Source organism: Panthera tigris, chromosome A2 (assembly GCF_018350195.1).
Source record: "Panthera tigris isolate Pti1 chromosome A2, P.tigris_Pti1_mat1.1, whole genome shotgun sequence".
NCBI classification, from domain to species: domain Eukaryota; kingdom Metazoa; phylum Chordata; class Mammalia; order Carnivora; family Felidae; genus Panthera; species Panthera tigris.
Window position 1 is genome coordinate 54,080,331 of NC_056661.1, and position 27,901 is coordinate 54,108,231.

The window sequence follows — 27,901 nt, forward strand, 5'->3', positions numbered from 1 at the left end:
ATCTAGGTATCTGTAGGGTAAAATGTAGGGACAGCCTAGAGAAAATCAGGAGTACATAGATGGAGAAAGGATATCATGGTGCTATGATATTAAGGAAGCAGATTATACAAAAGATTGAGGTTTCCTACCATTTAATTCATTTTGCAACTATTCTTTGTTTTCCTTATGTAAAGCACTGAATAAAGGTGAATCCCTGCTCTCAAGAAACATATAATCTAGTCAGTGAGACATGAAAATGATCAACTAAAATATGGGTCCAATTAAGTAAATGATGTAGCAGATATGAAGGCAAAGTACTTCTTGAGCATAGGAAGGAGTCACGTATTCAGAAGAAGGAAAAGGGAACAGAGGAGGATTCTTGGAGGAGGTAAAAAAAAAAAAAAAAAATGAGCCTTGAAGGAAGAAGTTAGAAGTTTTTGATATAAAGAGAAGTGATAAAGAAAGGCGTTTCAGGATGACAACGCAGTATGAACAAAGGCCCAGAAGAAGGAAATATAGTAGCTTCTTGAAGATAATTGAGTAGTTTGTGAGGTTATATAAATAGGGCTCTGGCAGGAGATGAGATCCCAAGGTAGGTCTAAATCCCTGTTTTGCACTTTATTCCAAAGGTACTTCCAAAGGCTTCTCAATGCTAATAGTAGCAAAATCTCCTTTGGAATCTAGACTTATAGATCCAAAAACCTACTTGACTATATTAAAATATGCATGTCCAAAACCAAACACCACAATTCCTCCTACAAACCTGGTTTTCTTATAGTGTTCTCTATCTCTATTTCTCACCTGGTTATAAAACAAGGCCAAGCCAAGGCCAAACTAAACCAAACCAAAGTCCAGGAACCATTCCTGACATCTTCTGCCTTCTACCTATATCCAATTCAACACCAAGTCCTATCTATTTTACTTTCCAAATTTCCATCAAATTATAATACTCTCCCATCTATCTCTACCACCACCACCTTAGGACAAACTCTTGTTATCTCTTTCCTGGGCCACTGACTAATCTACCTAAATTCAATCAGGCTTTCAGTTAAGCTGGAGAATTTTTTTTTTTTTTTTTAAGTGCTGAGGCGCCTGGCTGATTTAGTCTGTAGAACATGTGACTCTTAATCTCGGGGAAGTGAGTTTGAGCACCACATGACACAGATTTTTTTTTAAAATAAGTTCTAAATCACCAAATGCTTAAATTCTTTTACGTAGCTTACCACGACTTTTTTGGGGGGAGGGGCAGAAAGAGAGGGAGAGAGAGAATCCTAAGCAGGCTCTGCACTATTGGCAGATAGTGGGGCTTGACGCTGGCTTGATCTCTTGAACCAGGAGATCATGACCTCATGAACCAGAAGATCATGACCTGAGCTGAAACCAAGATTCAAATACTTAATTGACTGAGCCATCCAGGCAACCCCCACCTGCAGCTGCCAACTCTTAAAAGAACAAGTATCTGAATGTGGTCTATCAAGTCAGTCCTACATGATTTAAGCCCTGGATCTATTTCTCTAGCTTCATCTTACAGCATGCTTCCCCCACTCTAGTCAAACTGGTCTTTTTCAACCCCTGCAACTCATCCTTTCTTCTCACCACAGGGCCTTTACATATAGAATACTGCTTACTTGTCCTTTCTTCAACTCTCAGCCAGGAAGTTTGCTAGATGTTTGGGTATGTACTAATGAACAAAACAAAGCATCTCTGTTTTCTATGAGGCTTAACGTCTGAGTGGATAAGAATGGTAGAGATGAAATAACCAGTAATCAAATAATATAAATTATTGAGAAGTACTACAAAGAAGAAAAAAAAGGGTGCTATGAAAAAAGGAATAATGTAAGGGAGGGAAAACTACTTTAGATGGGGAAGTTATAGAAGAATTCTTTGAACAAGGGCATTTGATCTGAGGTCTCAAAGACAGAAAAGGAAGTTATTACTTTAACCAGGTCATAAATGAGGAAAGGTATTATTACCGTTTCATGTGCCAAGAGAATACAGAATTTGGAATTTTATCATATCAAGGTAAAGAAGCAGTTAAGAAAGCAATTCCAAAAAAGAGAGAGAGAAAAAAAAAGGATTTGTCCTTCACTTCTTAGAATTCACTTGGTTAATAGTTGAGACTATGTTACCAAAAAGTCTTAAGGAAGAAGAGGATGCTGAAGGAAGAAAAGATCAGTAAACAGGAAGGGGCCACCTGCCCAGTAACCTAATGAAGTATATGGATAATTGTATTTACAAGGCTTATATAACCAATGAGTCAGCAAAAAGTCAGATGTCAATGGATCTCTTCTGTGCCCACTCTAAGCAGCTAGGAAACTTGGCTCTCTCTGCTGGAAAGAAGAGGGGCCCAAGAACAAGATCTCAGGTTAGGCTAATAAAACAATTAACATATCTTCCAGCAATACTTACCTAAGTTAGGATGAGGAAAAGTAAACCTTCAGACTTAGAAAAACCTAAGACATAGGATCCAACTTAAAGTAGATTAGAGCAAAGTGATTCTGGTAGGATTTCATAGATCTAATGCAACTCATTTCTTTAACTTGTCATGAAATGCTTGTTAAAGATTCCAAAATCAAGACCCCCAAATCTGTTTTAAAAAAAAAACCTCGATTTTAAAAAGCAAATGTCTTTATCATTCTTGGGGTCCATAAATATTTAAGAGTTACTTTCTACAACTATCTTTTCTCTAACAAGGCTAATATGTATGAATGATAACAGAAAAAGTTTTCATAATGACAGAATTGAGTCTGGCAAAGAAAAACATACAAAATAGAACATAAAGGGATTAAATTATAGTACAGACAACGAGATACAGCACTAACCACCACTTGATATTGAATAGCAACGATAATGAACCAAGACAAACACCCACCAACGCACTGCTATGAAAATAGCAGACTCCTCATCCTGCCTTCCTCCACCTCCATACTTATGTTCTCAGGCTATTACTGTTCCAGAGGCAACAACTTGGTAAGACCAGGGAGCTTTTATTTTTTCTTTTCTACTTTAGGCCATAGGGAAAGCGGGGGGAAACAAAGGGGGGGGGGTTAATTATAACTGTTCAAAGAAAAGAAAGGATATCTGTTAGTCAGCATTCTTTGCTCTGGAAGTTCCTGGCTTCTGCCTGTTCATAGACATCTGAGAAAACTTGACGATTACCTCTGAAGGTCACAAATGAATGATCAAAAATAATATTTTCCCTTCTGGCTTCTTGGATCACCCCTTTCCATCACATATGATTCTGCAAAATGTGTTCGTTATCGCTAAGAGGCAATTCTATGTAGTTGATATAGAAAAATAAAAATAATAATTAAAAAACCCCAAGAAACCCTCCCCCCACAAAACACAAGCAATACATTTATCTTACCAAAACCCCCCGTCAGGCAGTCTGCTGATTTTGCTTGCCACAAAGCTCATCCTTCATTTGGGTACTGCGAGAGCAAGCTTGGATAGTGAAAACAAATCACAACCTCTCTTGACTATGTGCTCTTTCCATTTGTCCCAGCTTCCAAACTGCAGAGGAGCTGTGGCATAGTCTGTCACGGCTGCACATACTTCGTTTCCGAGAATAACGCTGTAAATGAGGACAGCTACCACTGGGAATGCATTCCCCCACCAAAGAGCCAGCCGAAATGAAGCTTCTAGTGCATCCCTGGGCTTCTCACCTTCACAGCCTCAGAGAAGTGCCTTTCACAGAACAGGCAGGTAGAGCCGCACCACATCAACATCCTTGCATAGCCAATCCTCCGCAGTGCCCACCTCAGCCTATGTACAGTTCCGGTTCTGTCTTGTACATCAACTCTTAGAGCTTTCTACATCTGGGAGCCTGGGAGGGCTCTGTGCTGAATAAACAGAAAGCTTCTGCCAAACAAGCATCGTGTGTGTGTGTGTGTGTGTGTGTGTGTGTGTGTGTGTGTGTGTGTTTGTGAGTGTGTGTGTGTGCGCGCGCGTGTGCTTTGCTAGAGCTGCTAATGCAAATGAATAGTTTTACTCTGAGAATGGAGATCACACAGTATCTGCCTCTTTTCTGGAGCTGTGAGCATCTTTTATAAAAAACAAAAGCATCAAACTGGTTGAATTTAAAGCTACAGAGCAGTAATTCACCATTCACATTTGTCTTCTAGTTTAAAACCAGATTAAGGTTTAGAGAATAGCTTAAAGAAGGTTAAAAACATTCTAAATAAATGTTTAGGGAGCCTGGTTCAATAATCATAATCATCATCATCATCATCATCATCAAAACAAATCTACCCATGTTTAGATAAAGGACTAGAAGATTGCCAAAACAATTTCTATGCTTTCCTGAAGTTTCTTCTCTTATTTTTCATTTTAGGTTCACAAAATAATTAAAATGAAAACTGACCAATTATTCACTATGGAGGAAAGGAAAAAAATGCTTCTGAATGAAAAGCGCTGGAGTTGTCTGAGGTCTATGCAACAGATTAAAACACCACAATCTTAAGCCCTGCATCACATACCATTTACTGAATACCCATGATACTGCATGAAAGAACTGAACAACTTAAAGAGATTGTTCCTGCACTGAGTAAGTCACTTTGGGAGTTAGACCATCAGATCTGAGCTTTTATTTTTTCATTTGTAAAACCAGTTCTGGGGAACGTGCACAGGAAGAATGTTAATGATTATGAAGTACAGTGTAGCATGTACAATGTATAATATGTGGAAACATTTCTCTGAGGTTACTACACAGAAAGGCATCATAAGAAGACAATTTGAGAGTTCGGTGCCTAAAGCTGTGATAATTTCTGTACTTGCATGTAAGTATGGGGCTGGAAGCTCAGGCCAGCACAGTACTAAGAGGTCAAAGAAGGGCTTTCCATCAGCATTCACCAGCTTCATGTAACATTTTTTCATTTAAATCATATGAAGCCCTCTGAATGAAATCCAAAGCACTGTAAATGAATTTAAAGATAATTCTGTGTTGACACCATGGCTCCAGAAATTCATCTTCTATCTCTAGAGACATAGAACTCTGACCCTGACTCTCCAGAACAAGGTAATAAAGAATTTAATGGCTTAATACAAGTTTTGTCTTTGCTTAAAAATTAGGTTGTAAGGTTTCAACAGAGTAAATTTTTGTTTCTACAAAAACAAAAGAAAAACCAATCCTGCACAGCTAGCATCAACACTAGCTAATGTCTGCTTAATTCTGTTTATTACCATTCTTAATATATCTTCTTTTGAGACAATCAGGTTCATTATAGAAAACTTTGAAAACACAAGTGGGCATTAAAGAAAGCAAAAATTATCTGTAATCTCACCACTCAGAGAAAATCCAAACCAAACACTGACATAAGGCCCTTCTAGTCTCTTTCCCTAACACTGAGATTTTTGAAACATATGTTGAAAACAAGGTGCTATAAGATGAAAGCTGTCTTGTTGGATGAGCCACCGCACGGAAGACAGTAGCCCTGAAGTTGCCCATTGTATATTTGTAGGAGTCATGATTTTACCCACCCCCCCCCCAAAAAAAAATCCCTAAACAGTTTTTGAGGATCCATGAAGACGCCAATAGATTCACCAGAGTTGCCAGAGAAGTATACCTCATTGGCTATGTTAGCCTGGGTACATCTCTTCTTGGCTCTCAAAGTAAATCCCAAGGGGCAAAAGAACTTCAATTTTGCTGACTTTCTGGTTTTCTCAATTTTTTTTCCCTCTTGATGATTTTGTTTTTGTTTCTGGCTAATGCACAGTTGATAAGTTATTCCTCATTGATGGATATACCTACTGAGAATTGGATTTTTATGGTTCCACCATTTGGTGGTCTATGTAGTAGAATGACAGAGATCTATTTTCTGTTGAGTGAAAAACCAAAAGAGAATTCAGTTTGTTAGACTTTTTGTCCACTTGTCTATTTTGAGCTCAATTAAGAATGTTGCACATAGTATTAAAGGAGAATAGCTCTTAGAGATCTCAACTGATGAGGTTTTATGTTTACTTTTGACCCATGACTAAAGCTGTAAAACTGAAGCCACAGCTCTGTCTGTAATTCAGAAAGAACTTGACCTCTTAAGTATGAAATGTTTTCCAATTTTTAGAGGATATTGATTAATTTGATTATAATACCTCTTAAATTAAGAAGTTCTGTTCTCATTGGTTTTGTAGAGCTCAATAAGCACTTATTTATCAAATTTTTAGAATTTCCAAGAAAATAAAGTGAACCTATAATACTCCAAATATGTTAGACAAAGAAAAAGAAATCCTATCTACAGAAACTACTAGTTCAGAAACATTTTAGGAGTCCAATTTCATATAATTAAGATAACTATTGTACAAATCAAGATGAGTTTTGTCAGTTAAGTGTAACACTGCATACATCTTAATTTACTTGGGTTTGTTTTCTCAGATAGAAGCTAATCTGAATTTCCTATAACAGACTTACTGATCAAATAAGCTAGTATTACTCTTCCTATATATTTGATATTTAAAAAATTGAAAATCTGTATTCATCTACATTGAATAATAATGTTAACAAACTCTTTATATCAATGACAATGATGTGTTAGTTTAAATATCTCCAAGATCTACTGGGTATCTACCCAAAGAAAACAAAACCAGTAATGTGAAAAGGTAAGCACACTGCTATGTTCACTGTAGCATTATTTACAATAGCCAAAATACAGAAGCAACCTAAGTGTCTATCCATAGATGAATAGGATAAAGAAAATGTCCTGTGTGTATATACACACATATACGTGTGGGGGGAGGGGGAGAATACACACACACACACACACACACACACACACACACAGGGGGAGGGGGAAAATCCCAAGCAGGTTCCGTGATGCCAGTGCAGACACACACACACACACACACACATACATGAAAAAGAATGAGATCTTGCCATTTGTGACCACATGGATACTCCCAGAAGATATATGCTAAGTGAAATAAGTCAGAAAGACAAGTATCCTATGATTTCACTAATATGTGAAATTCAATAAAACAAAAAGCAGAAAAAGATCCATAAATACAGACAACAAACTGATAGCGGACAGAGGGGAGGGTGTGGGAGGGGGATGGGAAAAATGGGTGAAGGGAAGTGGGAGGTGGAGGCTTCCAATTATGGAATGAGTAAGTCACAAGGAAGAAAGATATAGCATAGGGAATATAGTCAATGGTACTGTAATAGCACTGTATGGGGACAGATGGTAGCTATACTGTGGTGAGCACAGCATAATACAGAGCTGTCAACTACTATGTTGTACACCTGAAACTAATGTAATACTGTATGTAAACAATGTTTCAATAATAAATTTCTCCAAGATCTATGGTAATTTAAAATCTTGGACTAATGTTAAATCAAGCTAATCAATAAGTAATTCTTGGTGCCCAAATAATTTCTAAATAAAATAGAATACTAAATGTTATTAAGCATAATTCTAAGTTGATACATGTTTGCTTCTTATTTGTATATACTATTAGAATAGCTGTATCTTTGGGTCATGTTAACAAGCTGTTCATCTTGCCACTATAAGATAGTGTAAAAGAGATGAGTGCAGCTATATAAAGTCTGCTATGTGTATTCATGAGTTTTACTCCTCTACTAACATGCTTGTGTTTGATACAGTTCTAATTATCCCCCCCTTCTATCCAGTTTTCTCTCTGAAATGCAAGTTGTGTTGATATAGGTGGTTGGAACTATATTAGCAACAATAGTGATAGAGAAATACAAGTCCTTTTGCTTTTCAAGGAAAAAGAGCATTTTTGTCCCAAAGTAAAGTGGCTGTCTGTTCCAGAATTTGAAAAAAGGATAAATCTTAGTGAATTTGACTTGCCATGGTTTATACTACTGGGATCTGAAAAAAAAGCCAGGAAATACGTTCAAATTTTGGCAAAATCTGATCACTTTTGATGAGCTTACTTCCTTGGCTTGGAGATTAAAGGCTTTATCTACAACATGAAAGATTATTTTTTATCTTCTGTGTTATTTGCATTGATAGAATAACTTTCTGGCTTTACATTTGATTATTATTTTTTTAAGTTATTTATTTATTTTGAGAGAAACAGACAGTGTGAGTGGGGGAGGGAGAGGGAGGAGGGAGAGGGAGGAGGGAGAGGGAGGAGGGAGAGGGAGGAGGGAGAGGGAGGAGGGAGAGGGAGGGAGAGAATCCCAAGCAGGTTCCGTGATGCCAGTGCAGAGCCTGATGTGGGACTCCAACTCACAAACCATGAGATCATGACCTAAGCCGAAGTTGGAAGCTTAACGGACTAAGCCACCCAGGTGCCCCAACTGGCATAGATATTTCAATAAGAGTGACCAACTAGACAAAAGAGACTAAGGATTAAATCATTATTTTACCAGCAAAGTTATGTTATGTTCGGACCCTGACTGAGAAAACAGGCTCCTTAATTCAAATACTACCCAGAGATGTATCACACATACTGTATATGAAGAAATTGTTTAATACTATTTTTTCATTGAGTGTTTTTCAGATTTCCCAATACTAATTAACATTTACTTGAATATGTCCTTGATGAAAAGCAAAACTGAACACAACTTCATTAGAATGCAATATATGAAATAAATTTACATATTGCTGAATAAATAACAACATAATTTGGACAATAATAGACACAAAATAACATACTGAAGTTTAGAATTTACTGACAAGAAAGTATTTTTCCTTCAATAATACAAACCTATGATAGTACTTTTATTGTGTTCAACACTGTTGAGTATTGGGGGGATGCTGTAAATTTCATAGGGAAATAGATTTTATCCATCCAAAATTCCTGGGGAAAAGATGTCTTTTAAAAAGTTCTTTATTATTTCAAATAGTATTTCAACATTTCAAACATATAAAAGTGAGGAAAATGACTCTTTTGCACTCTTCATCCAGCTTCAATTATTAACTCATGGCCCGCAATTTCCCTCCCCTGCAATTATTTGGAAGCAAATTCCAGACAAAAGATGTTCTTTATAAAAACCAAGGCTACTCATAAAAATGGAGAACAAACTGAGAGTTGCTGAAGGGGTTGAGGGAGGGGGGATGGGCTAAATAGGTAAGGGGCATTAAGGAATCTATTGAAATCATTGCTTCACTATATACTAACTAATTTGGATGTAAATTTTAAAAAATAAAAAATAAAGTTAAATAAATTGCTTAACTGCAAAAACAAAAAACCAAACCAAAACAAAAACACCAAGGCTAATTCCAGAGGCTTTCCTATATTATTAAAGCTGTCAGATCTATAAATATTACTTTATTTTTTAGATAAAATGCCTAATGCTCTCCTTCTCTTTTACTCTTCACTATATTTTATTCATGAAGGATCTACTGGGGAATAACATCCAAAGACCATGAAACTTGTTCTGCTCCTAGACTGATCTTGATGTTGATGCTTAATGACTGATTGGGTAAGTTTTTCCCTAAGTGGCAAAAGATGGGGAAAAGTAAAGTTGAGTCAAAGAAGAAAAATGATAAATCTAAGAAATCAATTATTAATTGTAGTCATAGATGGCAGAGAAGAGATTTGCAAGCAAGGCTCTGAAGTTAAAATGTGTTGCATCAAGGAGTCTCTTCTGCCCTCTTCCACCAGGCAACCAGTTCAGCTAGCATAAACTTCCTACTGGGATTCAATAAGAGGTAGATTTTTCTTAAACTCCAGCAGCTCTCCTTGTATAAAAGTAAACCTCTACAAACAGCAGTAGGTGGGGGAGCAATAAATGACAAAGCAAGAAACTGGAAAGGTGTTTAAAATCTCCTGAGATTAGTATGGTCATATGAACTTCTAAATAAGGCAAATTACTTTCTTTTACTGCTTAGAATGAATTAGTTCAGAAAGGAAAGCAAGAGAGGCTTTTGCTGAATGTCCAAGCCAATATCAGAATTATGAGATTTTAGGAAGAATATAAGCACTGACCTCTAGAAACTAGCTAAATTACCTGTTTACTTGGGCTCTTCCTACCTCAAAGGAATCATGTACCACAATGTGATCTAACACATAAGGGGTTCAAAGGTGCTATGCTGTTTCACAACTGCAAAACATCATAAAGCCCTGATAGAGGTCAAGAAGGGCCAGGTAACCCCCAAGTACTGCTTGCAAAGAAACTGCAGAATCATACAGAAATTTACTTTGTAAAATGAAATAGTATAATGAAATAATATTTTTATGTCATGAGACACAGTATAGAATACTCCAACCTGAGGTCCACAAAAAGGTCAAGTTGTTTTCAGGATTTCCAAAGGACAAATGGAAAGTGTACATACACCCATGACAAAGTTATATGAGCAGATTACAATGAGAAACATTTAATTTTGTCTGGAATTAAATTTGTCTGGAATTTGTCTGGATACTACCTGAAAGGCATTCAGGTAGTATCACTGCACTAGTGCTGTTCAGAAATGCTAACTGGCTCTACTTTTTTTTTTTAAGGTTAATAATATATGCTGTTTGTAAACAAATGTTTTAAAAATAGCAAGCTCACAAGGAGAACAAATATAAAGAGTCTTTGGCGGGACCAGGTTGATTTAAGTTTTAGTTCTAACCTGCAATGTTGAAAAACAAAAGAAAACAAAACAAAACAAAACAAATCATTTAAATTCATTTAAAATTCATTCATTCATTTAAAATATAAAGTAAATCATTAGAATATACCCAAGCATATTCTATGTCTGGAAAACTACCATCTGGAGGCAATACATAGGCAATGTGTTGTTTTAGAAAATGCTTTACACCACAATGAATTTTCTTGCTATACTCCATGAATGTCAGAGGTGCCATAAGCCATCTCTTGAAAATCCTTACTTGAGGGGCGCCTGGGTGGCTCAGTCGGTTGAGCCTCCGACTTTGGCCCAGGTCATGATCTCACGTCCGTGAGTTCAAGCCCCGCGTTGGGCTCTGTGCTGACGGTGCAGAGCCTGGAGCCTGTTTCAGATTCTGTGTCTCCCTCTCTCTCTCTGACCCTCCCGCATTCATGCTCTGTCTCTCTCTGTCTCAAAAATAAATAAACGTTAAAAAAAAATTTTTTTTAAAGAAAAAAAAAGAAAAAAAAAAGAAAATCCTTACTTGATCTATTTTATACCTTCTAAATCCCAGGTGAACAACACATCATATTGAAGTCTCAGGAATAAAAAAATTAAGCACATTTTACATATTCTCAAAAAATATGAAAATTGCTTGAAATGAAGAAAAATGGCATTCCATGGGCAATTTCAAGTCCATATAAGGAGAATCAATTGATTCTTTGTAAAATATTACTAGCCACAGATGGCAGAGTGGGGGTGGGGTGCAGTGGGTGGGGAGGCAAATATGAAGCTATTACATTTTAAAGTAACCTGGTTCATTATTCTTTGCTATTTAATTTTCCACTACACTGCACAAAGCTCTAGTGGTTCCAAATATTCTTTAAGAATAGCCACATGATTCTAAATAAAGAGATATAACTGGGGCACCTGGGTGGCTCAGCTGGTTGAGCATCCAACTTAGGCTCAAGGTCATGATCTCACCGTTCATGAGTTCAAGCCCTGCATGGGGCTTTGTGCTGACAGCTCAGAGCCTGGAGCCTGCTTCAGATTTTGTGTCTCCCCCTCTCTCTGCCCTTCCCCTGCTCATGCTCACTTGCTCTCTCTCTCAAAAATAAATAAAAACATAAAAAAAAAAAAAAAGGGAGAGGTAACCAAGAAAGAGTAAGAAGCAAGATGAAGACAGACACTATAAATATTAAATGACTACTTATGAAAACATAACTCTTTCCAAACTTCAAGTTTTATTACCAAAAAACAGTCAAATGGCCAATTTCTCATTCCTTTACCCTTTCTCTTAATAAACCATTAGCCTATAGTATTCTATGGTTAACATCATGAAGCTTAGACAACAGACCTTATTATGTAAGATGATGTTGGAAGGTTGCTGGTCTGCAGAGGAGATGGAATTGAGTCCCTGCATTGCCACCCATCAGTTGTGGACTCGTGTGATTTATGGAGCTTAAATGATTCAAGGCCTACTACCTATGAAACAGGACTGGCACTTGCAGGGTTGAGGGATGGAGATGAAAAACTAGAGAAAGCATAAATAGCATAGTTGAAGAGAACAGATGAACTGTCAAGGGGGAATGAAAAGACTATAAGCATAATATTCAGCAGTTAACAGCTGAACCGAGCATATACTTGATACTGTTAAATGAAGGAATAAATAAGTAAATCTTTGAGATTAGTTGAAATTTAGGACAAAACAGAAAAATTTTACTCTGTTGTAGATTAGATGATCTCAGAGTTAATATTCACTTGCTTTCCATTTCTCTCTGAGATATTAAGTTGTAAAGCATTCTGCTGTCTTTTTCAGTAGTTTTAAATTGTGTGGTCACAAGCTTAAAGAAGAGAGGTGAGAGACCAGAAGAAAGAACACTGAAGCATGGTAAAGACTGGAGTAAAGTGGAGGCAGAGGTAATGCAAAAGAAAAGGCCTGGTGACTCTTCTGAAGAAGGAACCAATAGGATCTGTTGACTGTATATTAGAGATTAAAGAGAAGAATGAATCAAAGATGAGGCCCAAATTTCCAGCCTAAGAGAATGATGATGCATTTCCAACAGGGAAGATTAAAAGAATAGTTCTGGGGAAAGAAAATTATGAATCAAATTCAGATATTTTGAATTGCAATAAGGAAAAAACAGTCACTTATGTTTCCAAATGGTTGGAAAGAACGTAAAGCTGAAATTTTGATCCAAAAAAAGGAAAAAAAGATCTCCTAGAGATATTTCCATGACTGTCAATATTTAATAGAAGCCAAATATGAAATCAAATATTTATATGCTCTTCTATTCAAACGTATTTACATTAAATGTGAACAGCATGTTCAAGTGAACAAGTCTGCTGAGGTGAAAGCCAACGGACTTTTCTGAATTCCAAATTCATATCAGGCTTAGAGCAATCAAAATGGCTAAATGAGAATCTGTACCGTTTCTGAAAAATAGCACAAGCACAGGTTCACTACCAAAGTTAAAGCTAAGAAACAACTCACTCCTAGAGTTTCACTGAACTGGATCAATGTACACATAACAGATGTATACACAGTAGTAATAATGATTCTGATTATAAAGGAGAAAATGGAAGAAGATAAGGAAGGTAACACAGCTTCTTCTACTGGGGTCAATAAATACATCCTAATATAGAGTGTAGAGAGAATTAATGTCCCTTCAGATCCTAATTTACATACTAATGTTTCCTCAAAAGAAATTCCTAGCTGTTAAAAAAAACAAAAACAAAAACAAAAACAAAAACAAAAACGGAATGGCACCAAATGAGAGCTGTGCAAACGGCATCAGTGTACTAAGGGCATATTACTACCCCTAATGTCTGTACAGCTGGGGTTCTCACTTTCTAATGAGGAAGGAAAAGGAGAAGAGGGAAGAGTAGAGGGAAATATGCCTGGGGACTGTGCTCCCAAGCAAGGTTACTCCTGACATTTTGGCCATCATGGCCTCCATGAGCTCCATGCACTAAACGCCAGCATCACTCATCCCCCCAAGTCTTTGTGTCAACGAAAATACCCTCTCATATTTCCAAGAGCTGGTGGGGAAGTGAGGGTTGGGGGGGGGGGTGCGGTTGATAGGTTACTGGACATCTGAAATCTGACTATATTTTATAATTCAAGAGTTTTCACAAAAGATGGCTTATTTTTTAATTATCTGTAAGCCTTCAATCTTGATTTTACTTGTCAGAATCCAACAACAGATGCCATCATGTTCACTGGCCTGATTTCCTTGACTCAACCTATCTGCAATACTTTTTAAAAAATCTAATATAAAGATAAAATAAGTTGTTCCAAAGAAGAGAGAGGGAGCCCTGTTCTGAGGTTTCTGTATTCAGAATAATTAAGAGCACACAGACTTGCATAGTATTTGAATGGGTAAATTAACACAGGAGACCACTAAATTCTCAACAGTAAAATACAGACCTATGGACACAGGTCAATAATCTTTAGTCCTAGTGAAACTACTCATAACATAAAGTTCCCTAAAGACTATATAAGACCAGTTCATTTATGATCATTTAAAAACAGTAAGGGGGGATTACATATGAAAGGCCCAATATTCACTTCTGGTTCTCCAGGGCAAGGCAGACAATGTAGGCTCAATAAATGTCTGTTGAATGTACCACTAAAAACTAAAACCATAAATCATATCACCTCAAACACATGCTTATATTATTTAAGTCTATAGCTAGTTGTAGCTGATTTCTGAATTGGACTCTTCCATTTTTTGTATTCAATGTTTTTACAGAATTACTTGATTGCTAAGCAGTATGTTTACAAATTGATTTTAATTGTCTAAGGATGAGTTAGTTTGAGATTCTACAACCACATAAAAAATAGATACAAAAAAAATAATAAAAAGCTCACAGAATCCTAAATTAGAGTCGCAAGAAACCTTAAAAAATAGTCTATCCCAGGATTAAGTGAATTTGTTAGAAATGTCTGAGGGACAAATTTCTCATATAAGACTAAAGCAGTAAAAATGGAAGACCTTTGTTTTCAAGCCATTATTTAGAAAGTTAACATGGAACTGTCTCTAGTTTGTTCCTGACTTCAGTAGCCACTCAGGAAATAAATATTTTCTATCTTTCCACGATGTGTTCTGACAAAATTAGTTTTATCTCCTTATGGTTTAATAAAAATTAACTTGTATAATATTTAAAATTAAAAATGAGAAAAGGCTAAAGCTTTGTAAGGTATAAAATTTGCAGACCGCTAATCTAGGGGGTTGAAAAGTCCTACTAAATTCCAATTCCTAATAACTAGTGTTGTCTTAATAACTTTAAGGGGAAAACTTTAATAAGACAAATTTGCCCAGAGTCAATTATCACAATGTTCTTTTAGTGTCTCTTTGTAAAAAAAAATTGAGATGGGGATATTGTTAGGCATTTCATTTATTCTTCTCCACTATTAGGAACTCTGTTTTCTCTCAGGGTGTTTCATGTTGTAATTATATTAACAATAATCTGAAACAATATCCTAATATTTAGATAATATTAATAATTTTTGCTTTCTAGAATTTTAATTTCAAAGAATGACTAAGACATCCTGATTCTTCCAAGGTATTGCAATGTAACAGGAACGTTGTATGATTTAGGTTAATTAAGATCCCATCAGGCAGACTCTTTTTCGTGCGGTGTCTAAATCACTTTAAGTGTTAACGAGATTTGCTAGAGAACCTAGTCATAGCATTTAATTTAGTTCCTGTTTGCTTTCTCTTTAACCGAAAATGGTGTTAAGAACAGTTGCCCTTTCCATAAATTACACAAATGTGGTACAGCTCATCACATAAAGTGATGACTTCTGCTTTTCATTTGAGAATACCAAAGGTTCCAATTCTATGGTTCAAAGTTTTAATTATTCTTTTCAGCTGCTTGACATCTTCAACTCTGATTAACCATAGAAATCTCTTTAAGCCAAGGATTTAATGAAGAGGTTGAACAGGACAGGAAGTATCCCGCAGCAAACCATCAGAGACCATGTTCCAGGCTGATATTTATCAGTGTTAGTACTCTTTTCATTCTTTCATTAACTTACTCAGTTATGAATAATCAGTTATAATTTCTCCCCAAAGATATCAAGAAAAACTCCGTTAAAGGCACTGCTGAAATCTACATATGCTGTCTTCAGAGTATCTCTGATCTACTAGTATAGTAATCCTATTAAAAAAGGAAATAAATTTACCCAGGGATAACATAAATTTTGAAAATCTGTTGAATACCATAGTAATTAGGGCTTCTTTTATAAGGTACTTATTTATGTACTTCTGGTCTTTAATGGTAACAATCTAGTGCTAAGTAGACTGAAAATTTGTTTTTAAAAGAATTTACACTACCTAGAAAATATCTTTTTACACCTAATTTTACCTTAAGACTCTTAATTGTTTAAAAATTTTTTATCATCAAGTAAATGTTAAAAGTATACATACACACCTATTTCACTATATTTTTTTACAAATTTGAAATTCCAATTAATTGGTGGATCACAGAGATTAATCTCATATAATAAAAAGATATGCTGCTCTCACTTAAGGCAGATTTTGTTTCTTCAAAACAATATGCAAATTAAAGATTTACATATAGGGTAATATTTATTACATTTACTATTACACTGGACTTAAAAATGGTTATTAAAAAAAATGGTTAAGGAAATTATAAAATGAATGCTTTTCAAAGCAAATAATCACCCTACCCAAAGTAATAAGGCTTTGTCTAAATCTAGATTTTCCTATATACTGTTAGTTCCAGTTTAAGTAAGGTAAAATCCCTCATTTACTGTCTATAAGCAGCTTGTAATTAAAGAATCAGGGGCACCTGGGTGGTTAAATTGGTTAAGCGTTGGACTTCAGCTCAGGTCATGCTCTCAGTTGGTGAGTTCCAGCCCTACATGGGACTCTGTGCTGACAGCTCAGACAGAGCCAGGAGCTTACTTCGGATTTTGTCTCTATCTGCCCCTCCCCCACTTGCAAGCGCACGCGCTCTCTCTCTCTCTCTCAAAAGTAAATAAACATAAAAAAAAAAAAAGAATAATCAGTTAAGAAATTGCTTTTTAGGGGCTCCTGGCTGGCTCTGTTGGCAGAGCACGTGACTCTTGATCTCAGGGTTGTATGTTTGAGCCCTACATTGGGTCGTAGAGACTACTTAAAAAACCAAAAAAAAAAAAAAAAACAAAAAAACCCACCCCCAACACCCCTGCTTTTTAAATCTAGTAACTGCCTATAACACAGAATCTATGCAAAATTTGAGGCCTGAGTCTGTATTTCTGAGAGCCAAAGGAAAATTTTATTTTTTAAAACAAATCTATACATGTGTATACATGTGTATTCATGTACAAGACATTCATCTGAGCCTCCTAAAATCTAAAGATCTTGAGAGGTTATCTTGTGGAACAGGTTTATATTATAGATGAGAAATAAAAGCTTTGGCATGTTAACTGAATCCCCCAGTTCCTACTTAGATGTGGTAGGGCTGGGACTATAAACCAGGTCTCTTGAGCCTCAGTCTCTCGATAACATCATTCTCCATTTTAGAAACAACAATGCAATCTAGTGCCCTTGCCTCCAAGGTGAAAATTTTCACACTGATCAAAACTACAACTACATGATCAGTGAGAACCACTAAGATTTTTGCCTTACTCTAATCCTGCTTTCATGCTCCAAAAGAAGATACTGGGTATAGTTCTTCAGAACTTGTTCATTGTATGGGATATGAACAGTTGCCACCTGGATGTCCTGCACTTGGCTTTTCTCTCTTTATCCAGCTCCAAAACTCAGAGGTAAAGTGGCACATAATTAATTCAGTGGAGAATAACAGTGAGTCAAGATGCAAGCAATTTACCACATGTGGCTCATACAAGGGAAAACATAAACAGGCAAAACTTGGATTGTTTCATAAAATGACCTATATTTGACGAAACATGTATGATAAAATGTATGCATCATGAATGTAAACGTAATGATGTAGAATCTAAAAGCAGCTTTAGTTTAAGAAGGATGTAATAAAAGTTCTTTCTTCCACTGCTGCTCTCTTAAATTTTGTAACCTCACTGGCAGTTTTGTTCTTCAAAATGAAAATGGAACACTCAGAAATTAAAAGAATTATCTGAAGACGCAGAGTTGTGGTAAACTTTCTCTGGATTACCCACTCCCCCATTTCATTCTCACATTCTTATCTGTGTAGTCTGTCTTTCTTCCTCCCTTCATTTATATTCAAGTTAGTTAACATACAGTGTAGTATTGGTTTTAGGAGTAGAACCCAGTGATTCATCACTTACAAATAACACCCAGTGCTCGTCCCTGTGATCTTTACTTCTTAAAGATTTGTTTTCTAGTTAACAGCTTCCTACTGTTGCCAGTTCTGTTCCTAATAGCTCTTTTATGAGAATCATCTTGGAGTATTTGATCATTCATCCTGAACACACCTCATCTATAGAGTGATGGACATTAATAGAATAAATGAAAAGGCTTTATTTCTAGAAAACTTAAAATTCCCTTGAATTCACCTGATAACTGTCAAATAGGACAATATGGGATCCAGTTTCTTGATAAGAAGAAGGCTGTACCATATTTGGGGGGAGGTGAGACATCAAAGATATTTAATGTTACTGAACTTCATGTGGGCATCAAAATGATTCCTTCCCATTTTAAAATGACAATACTGTAACACATTTACGTATATCTTGGTAAATTTCTCTGAGTATACTAATAACATAAATTCCATCAGTGTATCAGAGAGTGTATATATTTTACACTTTGGGAGAAATTACCAAATTACTCTTCAGAAAGATCGCAACCATTTGCACTACTACCAACAATATAGTTCTAGGTATCAAACTTTGGTATTTTGATTACTCTGGTAAGTGAAGATCTCATTTTACTTGTCAATTGCATTCTTTGTATTAAGGATAAACTTGACCGTTGTTTGATATGTAATTTGACCATACGTATTCCTTTTTCTATGAGTTCTTTTGGATCTCCAAGAGAATCTTTCCCTGCTTGCAATCAGGACATAATATGCCTAGATTTTTGAAAAATAGACTACAGAGGAACCACTGGAAATAAAAAGTCAACTTGAGTTAGGCTTTTGCACTCTCCAGAAATGATTGTCTATAAACTTATCCTCACAAGTTTCCACTGAACATAAAATACTTTCTTTCAGCCAAGTATCAATCTAAATAGTTGGTATTCTTTACTTATTCTCAGACTTCCAACAACCACTACACTTTTCATTAAGGGCAAATGAGAATTAAAGGACATAGTCTAATTATATTCCCTGGGTTTATACATCTCAAACTTTCCTATTTGTCTGGAAAGTAATCTGGATTGTTCCCCCAAACTATTTTAAAATCAAAAATAGGCTCCTAAATATATCTAACAAAGTCAAATAGAGGATTAACAGAGGATTCCTTGTACTTTAGGTACTGAAGATGCACGTGCATGCAGTTCATACACACACACTCCCACCCCCTTCCCCCTACATATGGGGATTAGAAGTATAAATGTGAACCTGACAATTATAGAGAAGGGAGTATCTCTGAGGTTGGCTTTTCTGCTTTTTTGACCTCAAGACTATATACTGAAGAGAAAATGTTTTCCCTCCTACCTTGAACCCTGTCCCCAGTCCACCTTACAACACACACACTCCTATCTATGTTCAAGGTAAAATTATATGAATTTAAGCCCAATTGAGCCTACTTTTAAAGGCCCACTGTTATTTAACTGGAATCAAATTATTGACATATTCCCAGGCTAAACATAATTTCCCTTCTCTAAACTTGTAAGCTGTATAATTTTTCTACTTTATATTACCTTCCTATTTTTAGTTATTTTTGCAAGTCTTTATATTTTCTAATAGAGACCATGAGTCCTTAAGTCAGAGATTGTGTCCTACACTTTGCTGAACTCCTTAGAGCACCCACCACAGTACTTTATACTAAATGGCCAGTCACTGTTTCATTCTTTTATTAAAAGTGAGTTCATATTTATAAAGTGCTTTGAATACTGCCTGCACATGTAAGTTTACTAAATAAAATGAAAGAAATGAACCAATTTTCCCCCTCTACTGAATTTTTTCCGTCAATATGATTTTTCCCATCTCCTACCTTAAAGAAGCTTTTGACCGCATTTCCTCTACCAGTTACTGCCCACTGCTCCCTATAGAAGTAAAACTATTAAAAAGGTCTAAAACTCAGTCTCCAAATTCCTCTCTTCCCATTCTCAAACTCACTTAATTGGTTTTATCTCATCATTCAACTAAAAACTTTTTGGCAAGATGACCAATCATCCCTACATTACTATATCCAAAGAGGAGTTCTTAGTCCTCACCTTACTTCACCTATCAGCATCATCTGACAGAGCTGATGTTTCTCTTGTCCTGTGAAGAGTTTCTAAACTTGGATTCTAGGACACCATACTCTCTTGATTTTCCCCATCTATCATGAGCCAGTTTTCCTCCTCTGCCTCTTCTCTCCTTTATTTATATTCAATCTCTCTCTTAATAGCTTCATCTAGTCTCTTGACTTTAAATACCATCTATTGTGATACTTCCTTCAATTTTATTTTCAGCGCAGACCTCCTAAATTCCGGACTCATACAGTCATTTATCTATTCAACATTCGCACTTGGATGTCTAACAGACATCTCAAACTGAACTCTTGCTCTTCCCACAAAACCTGCCCCACCAGCAGACTTTCATCTGTTAATGTATTCTTCTAGCTGTTCAAGTTAAATCCTTGTAGTCATCAATTTCTCTCTTACATACCTTATATCCAATCCATCAGAAAATCCTGTTTGATCGTACATTCAAAATCTAACCAATTCACATTATCTTCTGCTATTTTACTTTAGTCTGACCCATGATCATATCTTGTCTGGATTACTACAATGGCCTCCTCCCTGGCCTTCCTTGGCACCATATAATCTATTCTCAGTACTAAGTCAGAATGATCCTTTAAAAATATAGGGCACCTAAGTGGCTCAGTCGGTCAGGCATCTGACTCTTGGTCTTAGCTCAGGTCATGATCTCAGGGTCTGTGAGTTTGAGCCCTGCATCAGGCTCTGTGCTGTCAGTGTGGACAGTGCTTGGGATTCTTTCTCTCTCCCTCTTTCTCTGGTCCTCCCCTGCTTGTACTTTCTCTCTCTCAAAATAAATAAACTTAAAAAAAAAAAAGTCAAATCATGTCACTTTTCTGCTTAAAATTCTTCAATGTATTCTCTTTACATTCAAAGAGAAAGCCAGTCTTTAAAAATGGCTTCAAGGGCATTTCTGATCTGATCTCTGTGTGGGAGATTAATAGCCACAAATTCATCCAATCTAGTATGCCATTCTTTTACAATTTGACTTCCTCATTCCTTCCATCAAAAAGTGGAATCTGGGGCGCCTGGGTGGCTCAGTCGGTTAAGCCGCTGACTTCGGCTCAGGTCATGATCTCGCAGTCTGTGAGTTCAAGCCCCGCGTCGGGCTCTGTGCTGACAGCTCAGAGCCTGGAGCCTGTTTCAGATTCTGTGTCTCCCTCTCTCTGACCCTCCCCCGTTCATGCTCTGTCTCTCTCTGTCTCAAAAATAAATAAACGTTAAAAAAAAAAAAGTGGAATCTATTTTTCCATCCTGTGAAACTGAGTTTGGTCATGGACTTGCTTTGGCCAAATGAACAACAAATGTGACAGAGCAGAGACTTGAAATGTGTTTGTACATCGGGACCCGCTCTCTCTTGCTGCACTGAGATCTCCAGTAGACTTTATATTTCAGTTAATGACAATTCCATCCTCACAGCTGTTCAGGCTAAAATCTTTGTACCACACGAAGGCAGGCTCAACTGACATCCAGCACCAACTACAAGACATGTAAAGGAGGCCATCTTAGACCACCCAACCGTACTTGAGCTACCTAGTAACTTCCCGGCCAGATCCCACAAGAATGACCCAACTAATCCCAGCTGAAAGAGCTGACTCACAGAACTGTGAGCAAATAAAAAAGTTGTTTTAGGTCACTAAATTTTGGAATCGTTTGTTATACAGCAACAGACAACTGAGAAGCTCTACTGCATCATTGACACCCCAATTCCTACCACTGCCCTCCCTTCTTTCTCTAGACATACCAACCTGTTTTCTATTCCTGATATATATCAGGAACACTCCTGCTTTTGTTCTGGCTGTACGCTGTACTGGGAATGCTCATTTCTCAGACAGATGTATGGCTAACCCGCTTACTTCTATGAAGTCTTTCCTCAAATATCTTTTTAAACGAGGCTTACAATTACTATCCTATTAAAAATAACAGTCTACCCCCAGCACTTCCAAGCTCACTTACTCACCTTTATTGTCTTTATAGTCCATCCTCTTTCTCTCAGGTTTATTATTTGTTGTTATCTTCCCCAACTAGATTGTAAGGTTTAGATGTGAGGGGAGTTTTATTTTATCTTTTAAAAATTCACTGTTTAATACAGTGACAGCCCAATGTAAATAACACTTATTTAAAAGGTAAAGCATCTATATATGGCCAAGTGATTACACATGTATGTTCTGAATTGCCACTGTAAATTATGGGCATTTGCATAGAAAACTCAGGCAATGTCAACATTGCCAAGGAGTTGTCTGGAATGTTTGTATTACATATATGACTTAAACATACAGATGTGTGGTGTTGCAGGGTTATTAGGAAAGGAAAAAGGGAATTATTCATCTTTAGAACTGGTCAATGTCTTGAGATATTTTGATCTCATTAAAAAAACAGATGTAAGTTCAATACTGTCCAGCTTTCTAAAATTCTCCATTTATTTCCTAGAGTCAGATATATTAATCCCTCTTGAGTCTTCCTTCAAAATATTCATTCTATAGTTTAGAATGAACTCTTCACAAAGCATGTTGCAGTCTCATGCAAGGAGAATATATGTACGAACCCCAATCCATAGCAGTTTGATATATCCAGACAGTCATACTTAGAATTACAGAAACGAAGCAAATACCTCATTTCTGAATATTTTAATCATTGTTTCAATGAGACTACTTAGTTCCCACAGTCGACAAATAGTTTGGTGAGAGGGAGACATGGGTAGAGAAGATAAGAAAACAGTTGCATCTACAATCATTTACTCAGATACTCAATATATTTTTTTTAGCAAGTTTTCTCTACTCATGAATTAATATAATAATGTAGAAAATTAACTAAAAATGTTTAAATTATGTTTTATGTTCCCCTCCTCCCTTTTGATTATCAGTAAGTGGGGAAAGGAGTTAATTTCTGTTTTTACTATCAGTCTCTACCTCCTACCCTTTCAGGGCTCTAGTACGAATTCTATCTCACCACCCCATTCAACCTAGGCTAGCATTCTTAATAACATAGATAAGTAAACTGACCTTTTATAACCCTAGAACAAACAGAGATGTGCCAGGGTTTTAAAATCCAAGATACAAAACAAACAGAAAAAAAGGGTAGAGAACAGAGCCACAAATCTCTTAATGAAGTCAGTATTTAAATTATTAACCATAAGGTGTAAGACAGTAATTTAATATCAAACCTCAGAGTGAAAAATCTGGATCTTAAATCCAATGGCTCAGGGCAAACAATATTAACGTACATTAACTTCAGAATCAGGTAAAACTATAAAAAATCTGTTTTGCTTTAGCATGAGCTCTTAGAAAATATCTATGTATCACTTATAAAACCAACTCAAACAATCATGGTAAAATCAAGCCATGGGCCAAGTTTTCTACTCAAGATTACAGATCAAATGTGAAAATGGTAGTTGTGTTGTATAAAGCTGGATCATCTTCCTATCCAGCTGTATGTCAGGGACCTGTTCTTCTGACCTGGAGACATAAACTTTAGCACTGAGATATGTGCACACTGCCTTACAATTCAGAAAACTGCCAAGTCTTTGGGAAAAAATACACTGAAAACAAGTAGCTGAGGGATAAGAACCTTTGTTTCTAATGTAATATTTCAAATGGCTCTAATCCAAATTCTTATTTTTTATGCATGCCTAGCATCTTCAAATTTAACCCAAGTTTTTCCCAAGCTAAAACCCTGCAAAAGGCAGACAAAATTCTTTTGTTCATTGAAGGAAACACTTATTTTCTGATAACTATTTTGCCTGAGAGAGTGAGGATGACATTTACTCTGCACTGAAGCAGCCCAGCACACGGGAGAGTCGGAATACTCCAGTACGATCTGAGCATGCCCACACAGCCAAAGAGTGCTCTGTGCATTCTGCCCAAATAGCTATGGGCAAAATGCACAACTAGGAAACACATCACATCTTCTTGATTATTGCCATCTCACACAAGTCAGTCCAAAAATAGCAAATGCCCATGGCTGAGACCTACTGCTGAAAAATGCTGAGTTTTCAGCAGCTCAAAGCATTTCTGTGTCTATTTAACCAGCCCCCACTTAAAGCTGTAGAATATAGGATTAAGGAAGAGGTTTAAAAAAAGAGACAGATACACACACATATACAACATACGGTTTCCGAGGAGACTGAGGGTTCCATGCTTGTAAGGGAGAAAGAGGAGGAATATGCCGAATAACCCTCGGGTTTCTCCCAGATTTGAACATGCTGTACTGTGGCATGAGGTCAGCAGAGACTGACTCCAGCCCTGTGAGGCTGAATTCTACCCTGACAAAGCAGTATCACTGTAATATGAAGCAAAAGGATCCAGGGCATGTTGGCAGCTGTACAGACTGGCTGTTCTAGAAAGTAATGGCAATTCCAAAACAAGAGATCTATGCTGTCACATGAGATAATCTTCAGCCCAGTTAAGCAATAAGCACCAAAAATACTTGAATCGCAAACACAGGCAGCTCAAAATTTAAAAGGTAGGAAAGAACTTCTCTCCTTGAGCCTATTTTGCATCTGGAGGAAATGAACAGGAAGTGGGAAATTTGAAAAGCTACTGGTTAACTAGATTTGTATCACTAATAATACATTGATTTTGATCTGAGCTGAGGTACAGTCTTCTGGACACTGTGACCTAGCTGAGGAGCCCCAAAACTTCTCTGTGATTTTACAACAGAGCAGGGAAAATATCCTGAAAATATGTTTTTAGTAATGGATAGATGCCAGAACTGAAGATATGGTAAATAACCTCATTTTTCACACATATCCAGAAGTCAAAGGTTGCTACAAACCTAATGCACATTTATCGTTTCTTTTTAGGTCACTAAGAATCTATACAAGTGTACTGTTAGAAATTCTTGCCTGAAGTAAGAGGAACACTAAAGAGTCTTACCAGGCAAAGGAGCCAGAACATGGAATTTCTGTCAAGAGAAAATATAAGGCAATGCACATGTAATCCTTTAAGTTTTGTGGACTCCCTTATGTTATGAAAATTCTACTCTAGATCAGAAGTGACCCAATATTTTTAATAAATAAAATTTAGCCAGGAAACAGCAGTAAACACAGGACACAGAGATGAAACAAAATGGTATGAAAGAACTAACAGTAAAGTAAATTAAGTTCTTGAACAGTTCAGCATTAGAATAGAGTAAATGAAGTTAGAAGAATTTTTTTTTAAGTAGATATCAAGAGTGAGATCAAGAATCACATGCCATACTGACTGAGCTAGCCAGGTGCCCCATCAAGTTAAAATTTTAAATAAGTTGAAATTTACCTTATGCCATACTACTGCCTAAAAAAAAGTCTTTCAAAGCTCTCTGTTACTTATATGAAAAAGTCCAAACAACCAGGTATGTTACACAATGATCCTGATGATCATCAGATCCCTGCCTCCTTTTCCCGTTCTATATCTTCTGTGTTCCATTCATAGAACCACCCATTACTGCCATTTTTTGGGCATAGAAACGGAAAAGTAGGGAGGTTAATAACTTGCTCAGAGTCAAATGGCTAAATGGTAGGGCTGGGATTAAACTAGACTGTACAATTCTGACTCCACACTCTTACCTACTAAGTAGTGACATTTACAGTAAGAACTCTATCTTTAAGGAATCAGTAGAGACAGAACATGAGCACCTACAAAGATGTTCAGAAAAAGAGAAAAGTGAATCACTACAGGATGGAGAAAAGCTTCAAAGGAAGGGGTAGAACTTGAGCTGGGCTGTTCATTCAATTATCTGAGGCACTGTTCTGGAGAAACATCAAAGAACAAACCGATTATGCCTACATCCTAGCTGAGGAAAACAGCTAATAAACAAATGTAATAAAATATATAATATGTCCGTTGGTAATAAGTGCTATGAAGAAAAATAAAGCAGAATAAAGAGGACAGAGGATGAGGGACCTTCTCTAATAATATCTGACCAGAGATCTGAATGAAATCACGTGAATATCTGGGGAAAGGTGTTCCAGGGAGATACCAAGTTCAAGGGCCTTCAGACAGGAATGGTTTTGGTGTGTACAATGAGTGAACAAGGGAGAAAAGACAGAAAATAAGGACAGAGAGGCCTGGTGGATAAAAGCAGGGTGAGACTGTGTTATGTATGACATTGTAGGCTACTGTAAGGAAGTCAATGGGAGTCTTGAGCAGAGTAAGGAAAGGTTTCAGGTTTAAAAGGATCACTCTAAGAACAGACAATGCTGGAGTGAGTGAGGGCCAGAGGACATGTACGAAGAGTGCTTAGGAAGCTATTACAATAGTCCACGCAAGACGACTGAAGTCAAGTGCCTATGACATGTTATCTGACATCCATTGAGGGAGCAAGAAACAGGTATTAACAAATACATAATGGAAGTGGGATGGGGAGGGATAAGGAAGAAAGAAAGAAAGGAAAGGCTTTTCACTTACAAGATATATTAGCTTTAATTTTATAATTATTAGCTTACCAATATTAGATTTTAAAAGGACATATACATAATTTAATTATTTATAGATTTCCCAATTTTTGATCAAGTTTTTTTTCTCTATATTTGTACCCAAATACATAATAGGTAATTTTACCATTTCTAATAGAGTTTTCTCATTCATTAAACATTTTACTTGGGACACCTGGGTGGCTTAGTCAGTTAAACATCCAACTTCAGCTGAGGTCATGATCTCATGATTCATGAGTTTGAGCCCCATGTTGGGCTCTGTGCTGGCAGTGCGGGTCCTGCTTTGGATTCTCTGTCTTCCTCTCTCTATGCCCCTGCCCTGCTTGCACTCTCTGCCTCAAAAATAAATAAACATTAAAAAATATTAAAAAAATTTTTTTACTTAAAGATGTAGTCCAGTATCTTATTAAGTCTGGGAAACAAAAATATCATCAAATAGGGGAAAAACTGCTACTGGGTAGTTTCAAAATGGGTAGTTTTAAAATACTGGATATGTAGTTTCCCATACTAATAAGTTTTGCTTTAGGTCACTTTATAGAGACCTCTGAAAGAATAATTTACTTTGAACATGAGTTTTTGTTTTGGTGTCCAGACTGTCAAAGGAAATTTTGATTCCTATTGCAGGATATACAGGGAACAGTGCCCAGAGAGGTCATTATCAACTGAATAGGAATAATGACATTTCTGAGTTCTGAGCTTCTTTATGATTTTAACACAAGGCCAACAGAAAATAAGTTTGTGAGGGCAATAAAACACTCCTTTGATGCATAGGTTTTAGTCTACTGCCGAAGCCAGGAGACATGAACTAATGTTTTTTATTTCCTCCCATGAACCAGAATAAGAATAGAAGGGGGCATCTGATAAATTATATAAACCTGTACAGATAAATACAGCACTATATAGCCACAGACTTTAGGCCAAAAGTGAACAGGCATTAGCAGGGGGACAAAAAGAGATCACCATTCATACCTCATCTACAGAGGAAATAGTGTGACTAACAAAGGGATGAAACTGTTACACCCCTTAATTACTCTCTCCAAAGTTCAAGACAAAATTTTCTAAGAGGAGGGATCCTGTATTAATTTATTCAGTAAGTATTACCATGTGCCAGGCCCTGTGTTTGGCATTTAGGGATGAAAAAAAAAATGAGTAAGATGAATAGGTCTTGGTTGCTACTGACTTTAGAGATGATTTATGTTTGTATTTTCTATTTCTCAACATTTTATAAAAACTCACACCCTGTTTAGTACCTTCTCATTCTATACTCAGTGTACTCTCCCCAGTCTGGAATCTTTCATTTTTTGTTTCTATAATTTTATTTTGGACCTAAGAATCAATGCTGCTGTCCTCCTACCATCTTTTTCCAGCTTATGCATTCATTTCATAACCATCTCATTTCTTGTGTTTACCACCGCTTAAAAACAAAAGAATAAAGAAATTAGCAAAAACCAAAAACACCCTCAATTTCTGTAGGATATTTCTGATTTAGTATTCCTACCTTATATCTTCATTATATAAAAACTTCATTGGAGGCTTTTTTTTTTTGGACAAATTACTTCTTTGGATGCTGTCTGAATATATGTTCCAAAAGTTTCCTTTCTAGACCCCAAATTAATCCCACAGTTATCTGCAGTGCTACATGAGCTCTTTTGTATGTTTTTCAA

General features: G+C 36.5%; 1 protein-coding gene across 7 annotated transcripts in view; it reads right to left on the reverse strand.

Annotated features, from left to right (window-relative positions):
* TMCC1 (transmembrane and coiled-coil domain family 1) overlaps positions 1-27,901 on the reverse strand; it is a 250,497-nt gene that overhangs the window by 35,441 nt on the left and 187,155 nt on the right. Inside the window, exon 1 of one of the 7 annotated variants that reach the window (XM_015545120.2) lies at positions 3,645-4,348. The exons of the other annotated variants lie outside the window; for them this stretch is intronic. Coding sequence (XP_015400606.1) covers positions 3,645-3,707 — 63 coding nt within the window. The 5' untranslated portion in view covers positions 3,708-4,348. Of the gene's footprint in view, positions 1-3,644; positions 4,349-27,901 lie in introns of those variants that run through there. 7 annotated transcript variants of the gene reach the window in all.